Raw genomic sequence first — 9,549 nt, forward strand, 5'->3', positions numbered from 1 at the left:
CATCAATCTACACTCCATACACCATAATGGTAAAGCAAAAACCAGTTTTTTAACATATTTGCAAATTTATTAAAAACAAAAAACTTAAATGATTCCATTGCATAAGTATTCATACCTTTATATGGGACAGTTGAAATTTAGCTCAGGAGCATTCAATGGTCACAGAAGCATGTAGTCTGTGTTACCCTTAATTGAAGAAGTTTGAAACAACCGGAACTCTTCCTAGAGCTGGCCTCCTGGACAAACTGAGCAACTGATGGAGAAGGGCTTTGGTTAGAGTGGTGACCAACAACCTGATGGTCACTCTAGTTGGGCTCCATGATCATATGTGGAGAAAGGAGAAACCTACAGAAGGACAAACATCACTGCAACACTCCACCGATCCGGGCTTTATGGCGGTGTGGCCAAACTCAATCCTCTCTTCAGTGAAGGCACATGAAAACACACTTGAAATTTGCAAAAAAGCACCTAAAGGACCCTCAGACTGTGAGAAACAAGATTCTCTGGAGCCGAGCCTGAGCTTGAACCCAATCAAATATTTCTGGAGAAACCTGAAAATGTGCATCTGCCCCCATCCAACCTGACAGAGCTTGAGAGGTGAAGAGGTGAGGAGAAGAATGGCAAATAATTGCCAAATGCAGATGAGCAAATCTTGTCACATCAAACAAAAAAGACTGGAGGCTGTAAAGGTGTTTCAGCTAAATATTTAGTTAAGGGTATGAATACTTATGTAATGTACTTATTTCAGTTTTCAATTTTCAATTTTACGAGGTTGTGACATTTCTGTATTTGCTTTGTCTATATGGTTTATGGAGTGTAGATTGATATGGGAAAAAAAGTAATTTAAAGCAGTTTTACATAAGGCAGGAACATAACATAACGTGAAAAAATTTGAATACTTTTGCAAGGCACTGTAAATTACAGCTTTACAACAAATACTTTTATACAGTGATGTGTAAATATTTCCTTAATAATACAACTAAATAATTAATAATTAATAAATAATTACAGTATTGAAAATGACCTTTTTTACATTACTGTAATAAGAATTTAATCTGTGCGTAATAGTCATAAAAAATAATGTCACAACTATTTATGTAAAATCTCTTTATGGCCATAAAATAGGCTTCATTTTCATTATGGAAAATATAATAATATTTTTTCTTTATATTCTTGGGTGATATATTATATTTTGTGAGATTCACCATATCAAGTCATTCCAACCTAAAATCACAAGTTTTTTTTTTTAATCAATTTGGAGTACAAAATAAAGTAGAAATTACGATCTGGAAATGTTCTTGACTGGTTGCCTGATTAGCTTTCATGTTGACTGAGTCAAAATGTGTGATGGCAAAGTGAAAATGTTAGTCCTTTATCTTAGTGTGAACTATGCCAGTATCCAAGCTCATGACAGATGTTTCAGGAAATCCGGCTGGCAATGTATAACGATTTATATCATGACCTCCACTTTCATCTGTGTTTTCACCTCTTTTACTCGCCTTGTACTCTTTTATGGTTTTAGAGCTGTCGTGCACCCTCAAAGTGTGGATCTGTGATCGACTAGGAGTCCTGGAGCGCCCTACCCCTCCCCTAACGTCTAACCCTCTCCTGCCCCTCCCCTCTCCCTGCCTCCCTCCATATTTTTCATTCATCAGGTATATCTAAAGACTTTACAGAAGCCAGCACTAACTGAATGTGGACCTTTTGACTGAGTACTAACAGCTGATCTGGATGCTGTATGTGATCTGAATGGTCGGCCGGCTGAGGCACTGCTGAATGCATTTGTGCATGACACAACAGTTATGCACAATTACACCCTCCCCTCACAAAAACTAACTCAGCTCTTCTTTTGAATGTGAGATATACATGCTGTTAATATTCTTAAAATATACTGTTTTTTTTTTATTTCAGTTATGAGGTGACAGTTTTGCTGAATGTACAAAGTGTGAAATATGTTGAAACTATCAGTCTTTGTTTAAAAAAAAAAAAAAGTAAACTGGTAGTATCACATTATTTTAGTGGTTTAGATGTTTCATTTTTATTCTGTGGTCATATTGTCTAGTTTGTATGCAGATGATTTATTATTGCAAAATAAACTGCAACAGGGTGATCATTATATGATCTTGAAGGTTTTTTTTTTGTTGTGCAGTTATGACTGGACCATTTTCCATTAAATATTTAACTTAAAACATAAGTCACAAATGAATGAATTACTGAATGAATAAATAAGTAAATAAATCAATTGACAAAATATTTATATATGTTAAAATGATTAAGTTATTTAATAAATAAGTACTTTAGTAAATAAGTACTGAGAAATACATAAATAGATCAGATAACCATAATATATTTCACACACAGTACAGTTTATTTGTCCTCTGAAGGTTAGATTATTCTAACCTTCCTCTTCCCTGCACTCCTCTTTCATAGCAGCATGGAAAATCCCTCCTTTCCCTTTATCCCCTGTAACCTCACATGTCACAAATGGAAAGAAAATTGCTAGGTTTTGTCACCGTGTACTTTTAACAGGTCAGAAGAGCTTCTGGGGATGTTGTTGGGCAGTAATCGGCGCTGATCGAACATGCTGTGTTGTTTGCACACACCCTTTCATGTACAGAGCCGTGACCCTTAAGCCCTTTATTGATCATGCGAAGCTCCGTGGCTGTGCTTAGTCTGGCTGATTGACATGATGCTTCACTTCTGTTTTTGCTTTACCTGAAGGGGTGAAGCAAATGACACAAGCTTGATTTACAACATTTTGCTGTTGTTTTCAGTGCTTAAAGGGAAAGTTCACCCCAAAATTAAGATTCTTTCATTATTTACTCACCTTCATGTCATTTCAAAACCATATGCTGTTATTTTTCCAGTGGAAAATTACTGAAGTGCAGCTCAAAACCATGCAACAACAGTCTGTAGTGACTATGTCTACATTCCAAGTCTCCTAAAGTCATACAATAACTTGAAATGAACAGATGGAATTTAACACAAGGCTGTGAGGGATAGACTTACAGTCTTTACAATGACTGTATAAATACTGTATAAAGGTAATAATTTTCACAACTTTAAAAACGGTTCTATAGAGTTTTTGTCTACTTCAAGTTGCACAGTCAATAATTTGTTAAACAATCCTTTGAATGCATTGTACTGTCCCTTACAGCCTAAATTTGATTCCTTTTAAAAATAAAAAATAGTGCTACCCTGACTCAGTTCAATTCACTGAAAATCATTTAAAGAATCAACATATGGGTTTCAAATGACTTTATAGAATCATCTTTGGATGTACTGTCCCTTAAAAAAACATTTTAGCTCATTAGAGGACAAATAAGTGTCCGTATTCTGAAGGTGTTAACACAGTAAGGGGCCGTTCACACATAATGCGATTTTACTTTTAAAAATGTGAGACGGGGGCAGGGGAATAAAAAAACCTACAACATCTAGAGACACGTTTTAAACAGTTTAACTTCTTTTAGGTTTTAGATGGATGTCATTTGCTGGACAATGCATAAGCGCAGTGGTCAAGTGCATGTTTACATAGAAAAACAATTAAAAAGCAGTGCAGTGCAATGCGTTCAGTGTGAACGGCCCCTAATTCTGAGTCGATTTGGTCAGGTAAGAAAGAAATCTTAGCGTTTACATCAGATATTCCAGGATTAGAAGGGATTTTTGTCTCTGGTGCTCCTGGAGACTGATGATCTTTTATAAGCTGATATAAAAAGAGGGTCTATATATCAGTGCAGGGACTTTAACCAAAGCTAAAAGTGTTTCAGTGTGACCTAAAAAAGATTTTAAAGGAATTATTTCACCTAAAATCAAATATTTTGTTATCATTTACTGACCCTGTTCCAAACCCATACTTTTACATTCTTGCATGCAACACAAAGATAGTTATCTAACATCATGTCCAAGCTGCTGTTTTACAATGAAAGTCAATGGTTACCGCAGCTGTCCCTGATCCCATCCGCTTTAATTGCATGGGGAAAAAAAGCAGCTTGGACATTCTTCTTAATATCTCCTTTTGTGTTCCTCTCAAGCAAGTAAGTCATCACGAGGGTGAGAAAATGACAACTGAGTTTTCTATTTTGGATGAACTATCCCTGATTGATGGTTGCTCTCATTCTGTCTGTGTTCATCCTTTGCTGAGTTTCCTCTTACCTCCTGCTCTCTCTTCTCTCTTTCCCAGCATATGCGAGAGGCTGCAGAGAGGAGGCAGCAGCTAGAATTAGAGCATGAACAAGCCTTGGCCGTCCTCAGTGCCAAACAGCAGGAGATTGACCTTCTGCAGAAGGTGAGAGATCAGGGTTTCCATCCACACCAAACCTTAGGATGGAGCTTATGCACATGCTGTAGAGTGTAGAAGACCTTGTTTCATACTTAAGGCTTTTGGTCTATTTAAACAAACCAGATTCTGATTAAGACCAGATTTTTAATTTTTTTTATTTTTCAGGTTTATTTAACAGGGACAATGCACATCAATAATACATAAATGTACAATGTGCCAGAATTACCCAGATCATAAAATTGTCACCCTAAAAATATAAAACAATTAATCAATACATAATAAATACATGCTTCAAAATACATATAAAATTTACACCATTCCTAAAAAAAATTACCATCCGCTTAAAAATTATACTATACCTTGATCCAACAGATCAATACCAGCTCACTCAAACACATACACAATCCAGCTGTCAGACAAAATAACCAATGTATCACTAAATCCATAATATCAATATGCAGGCAAAGACAATGTAAGCATACAGACAAGTAACAGTAGCATTAATCATTCAATCAGTAATCAACCAAACAACCTCATGTATGTAGCATAAAAATCTCAACTAGTAACACAGACAAGACAAGAAGGCAGTAGAATTTAGTTGTAAAATTAATGTTGGCAATACTGACTCTCAATTAACCACTTCTTTAAGTGAAACTTAAAAGAGGTATAAGTATTCAAATTTGTAATGTAAGTTGGGATGGAGTTCCACTCATGAGCAGCCCTAACCAAAAACAGTCTTTGACTAAATAAAGGGACTATGCAATCACCTCTTACTGCACTTCTCGTTAATCTGTAACCATTTGATGCTATGTTTACAAACTGGCTCAATACAGGAGGAGCCAGTCCATGTTTAATTTTATACATAAGGCAAAGATCTGAATATACAATCAAATTTTCCCAACTTAAAATGTTGTATTTTTTTTAAATATCACAATGATGATGGTGTATGGATTTCTTATCTAAAACTTTCAAAGTTTGTTTATATAGAGAGAGAATTGGTGTGAGAGAAGTATTACTTGCTTGTGACCAGGTTGTCAAACAATAGGTGATATGTGAGAAGATCATTGAATGCATAAACATCTTTGCAGCCTTAGTTGACATGCAGCTATGGGCATATCTAAAATTTGCCAAGTTGAACTTAATGTTATTGCAAACATTCTTGATATGCAATCTAAAAGTAAGATTGCTATCAATATATACACCCAGATATTTAAAATCTGAGATGACTTGTAGTCTCTCCCCATCTATGACTACATCTGGCTCCACACGGCAACTTTTAGATTTACGGAAAAACATACATACAGTTTTCGAAACATTTAGTTGTAAGCAATTATGTTTTATCCATTCTGTGATCTTAAACATTGAGTTTGTTAACTGAACAGCAGCTTGAGCTGCACTATTAGCATGTACAAAAACTACTGTGTCATCAGCATACATCTGGATGTTAGAATTGAGACAAACATTTGGCAAATCATTTACATACAATGAAAATAAAAGTGGGCCCAAGATCGAACCTTGTGGGACACCTGCTGACAATGAAACAACACCTGATTGATGATTCTTCACTCTAACCAACTGAGACTGATGTGTTAAATATGATTCTACCCATTTAATAGTATCTACAGAAAAATTAAATGCATTCAATTTAGATAAGAGAATTCCATGATTAATGGTATCAAAGGCAATTGGCTGTATCTGTTGAGTGATTAGTACGGAAAACAAACTGATGTGGATGTAAAGGATAAGCACTGGTATTTAAATGATTTATCATTTCTTCTGCAACTAGTTTTTCGGCCACCTTGGAAACCACGGGCAAAATGCTAACAAGTCTGTAGTTGTTGGTGGATAGATGATTACCTCCTTTAAATATGGGAATTACAGCAGCTAATTTCCACACATTTGGGAACATCCCATGAGTAAATGAAAGATTTACAATTTTTGTAATCGGGTTAACTAATACTTCTGTCAGGACCACTATCATCAGATATGATTGACAATTAGCATACAGTTTGGATTGGCGGTATGGTTCCGTTCTGGGCAAGAACTCCCTGCGCATCCATGCAGCCTAGCATGGATGAGAGCAGGGAGAGCAGCAATAACCCCCCAGGGTAAACAGAACAGAACCAACATAAATGTATTGCAGATATTGTTAAAGTTCAATAATTTTATGTACACATTTTAGAATTAGTCTGATTCAAAGGAGAATCAGAGGCTGAATCCCGACTGACAAAGGAGGAGTTGGGGATGGAGGAGGGTAATTAGCTATTGAGCAATGCGAAAACTGCTGATAACACTGAGGGTCCTTATATATGAATGCTTAGATAGGTGTCGTATTCCTATAGGTAAATGGGGATCAGCTGAGAGTCAGCTGATGCGAGCTCGACTAACGTGACCTGCCAGAACTAACGCTACGCTTGATTTCTGAGAGCTCTTTCAACGTACATGTATTCATCCCAATGGCATTTTTAGTTCGAGATGGCCTGAGGGATCTAATCACTCTCATCACATCTGACTCAGTGATAGATACTATGTTGAAAGCTGGTTCTGTCTGTTTAACTTGACAAAAAGTGTTCTTATACTCAGGAGTAATATACTTAATGATATTCTCTACTGAATCAACAAAATAATTATTAAGAACATCAGCTACTTCAGCTGGTTTATTCTGAAGTTTTCCATCAACAACGCGTTCAAGTGATTTAGAATTATGTCCCATTAATATTTTTAACTGACTCCAAATAGACTTAGTATTGCCTCCTGCTTTTTCTATTATATTCAGAAAGAAGTTAGCTTTAGCTACTCTTAGTTCTTTAACTACCCTATTTCGTAACATAATAAAAGTATGTCTATCTCTGCTTACATTAGATTTAATTGCAACCTTTAGGGCCATATCCCGTTTTTTAGGGCCATATCCCGATTCTGGGGATAGATGGTTTTACATGGTTTCAGGTTGGTACAAGCTGGTCTAGATGATTAATCAGCTGGTGGTTTTGTCAGGTGATTTTGGACTGGTCATAGCTATTTTTTTAACTAGGGGCTATGTGAATTTTAATTTATTTGACTGTCTGAAATATGTTTATTTATTTTTTAACATGACTGTTAAAATGACACTGACAAATGACTTTGTTTTGCTAAGGATGATTTCATAGCATCATATGTATGCTAAATAAATACAATTAAATAAAAATGTCCAACTTTTTGCATCATTTGACAAACCTTATTAGGGCCAAAATTGTTGGTTGTGTGGAACAGATGAATTAAAAAAAAATCACAGAAATATTGAAATTACATTCTTAGTTTAAATTATATATTAAACATGTAATTATAATTTTTTTGATGGGTTTTCATAATTTAAGATAGAAAGTCTAGCTTTAGGACAATAACAAAACTTTACACATAAGGTATTTTCAAAAGATTATTGATGAAGGCATAGTAAAAATGTAATGTGACTTTCATATAATAATTAAAAAAAAGTTTTAATAAAAAAAAAAAAAAATCAACCCCTCTGACAGGAAAAATGCTTGAAATTTAAGAAACACCCTAAAATAAAATCCAGCTGTCAAAGTGCTCCTAATGAAGAGACATGTTTAATTAAAAACTGTTTCAGCAATTGTAGGTAACTCTCTGAAATTTTCCTCTCATTTCTCGTTTGAATGAAGAGAAAAGTGCCGCTGTCTCACCACTTGGAGTAAATTACTCTCTAATGAAACAGCAGAGCAGGTGATCAAATCTGACATTTTCTCCAGAACGCGTGAACATTGTCACACGCTGAAACGTTTGAGTTATTGTCTGTCTTTATTGAATGGAGCACTGTGATTACAGAGGAGAATAAACAGAATAAATGACACACACACGCTCATCAGAAGAAGTCAAGACATTAAGAACCCAGTTTTGTTGTTCTGAAGGTGAATCTCCATGCATATTTCTGAAATGTTCCCTCATGTTGTGATACTGAAGAGGCTGACACTCAAACAGATGTTCCTCTGTTCATGTGGAACTGAATGCTGTTTTCCACAGCTGCTGAGAGTTACAATGAATGACCCTACAATGCACTGCAGTCCTTGTTGCCTAAAACCTATTCAACCAAACTTGGGAATAGAACGTTTATACACAAGGATCGTGTAGAAATATTTTTTGCTGTGACTTTTATTAAGTATACCATGACTGACTTGGTATTAATGCCGTTATATATTATTTTTGTGTTGTTTATAGGCTCAAGTTGAGGCTAAGAGGGAACATGAAGGTGCCGTCCATCTGTTAGAGGTGAGTAACAATGTCTATCTACTCATGAATGTCAGTGCATGTGTATGTGAGTGTGCATATAAGCATGCATTTTAAATCGTATCTTGGCTGACTGTGATAGTACAGCACATTCCACATGCGTCATCGTATATTTTCTCATATTAGCCAAAAATCTGGCTACCATATGAGTCACATCTTAGCTTACACCATTTTGATATTTTGAGTTATTCAGACAAATTTAATAAATAAATAAATAAATAAAAGTTCTTGTGTAAATATCCTTGCTGACCATTAGGGCTGTCAAAAAAAAATTTGAATTTCGAATATTCGTCGAATAAAAAAAAAAAATCCACATTCGAATGCAAAAACGTTGCATTCGAATTTTAGGTCTGCGTCAGCCGTCAGGCAGCCTTATCAATGGCACACGAGATGCGATGACGATGTAAGTGTCATTGCATTTTAATGCTTTTGTTAGCCTATCCAGTTGAACCCACTAGATGCGGCGCTGCTACGTTGTTCATTCAATATATTGCGGAAAACGAGAGCATCAGTGTAGAGAAAATGTTATTTATGTCCAAACTGAAACCAAGCCGTTCACACAGAACGCATATTTATCACATTTTCTAGCGGGGCTCTCTTGTGGCCTCGGGAGAGAAGCCAAAAGCTTTTTTTCCCTAACTGAAATTATGCCTTTTAAATTCGAATATAATTCGAATTTTGATCATATTTAAGTAGAAAATTCGAATTTAGTTTTTCAGTCATTTTGACAGCCCTACTGACCATTGTTGAGTGTTTTAAACTAATGTACATCTATTTTATGATTTATTTACCATATTCTACTTTCTGCTTTTCATTCATTGCTGGTATTAATGGGCAATTAAGGGAAAATGGGGGGCTGTACTCATGTTGGGTCTCTGTGACTTCTGAAACTGAAGAAATGCTCATGTGTGCAACTGTGATTTGTTTGGTTCCTTACATCTGTTGTCACTATGTTACTGGTCTTTTTTTTTTTTTTTTTTTTCATTTACAGA

General features: G+C 35.5%; 1 protein-coding gene and 1 long non-coding RNA gene across 2 annotated transcripts in view; one reads left to right on the top strand and one right to left on the bottom strand.

Moving 5' to 3' along the window:
* Positions 1-9,549, top strand: part of rimbp2b (RIMS binding protein 2b) — a 141,387-nt gene that overhangs the window by 89,999 nt on the left and 41,839 nt on the right. Inside the window, exons 6-7 of the mRNA XM_016448627.1 lie at positions 4,181-4,285; positions 8,489-8,539. Of these exons, the coding sequence (XP_016304113.1) occupies positions 4,184-4,285; positions 8,489-8,539 (153 nt within the window). The 5' untranslated portion in view covers positions 4,181-4,183. The remainder of the gene's footprint in view (positions 1-4,180; positions 4,286-8,488; positions 8,540-9,549) is intronic.
* LOC107659614 (uncharacterized) overlaps positions 1-9,549 on the bottom strand; it is a 25,067-nt gene that overhangs the window by 12,699 nt on the left and 2,819 nt on the right. The window lies entirely within an intron of this gene.

This window comes from Sinocyclocheilus anshuiensis, unplaced genomic scaffold, assembly GCF_001515605.1.
Source record: "Sinocyclocheilus anshuiensis isolate Anshui unplaced genomic scaffold, SAMN03320099.WGS_v1.1 scaffold451, whole genome shotgun sequence".
Taxonomy (NCBI): Eukaryota; Metazoa; Chordata; class Actinopteri; order Cypriniformes; family Cyprinidae; genus Sinocyclocheilus; species Sinocyclocheilus anshuiensis.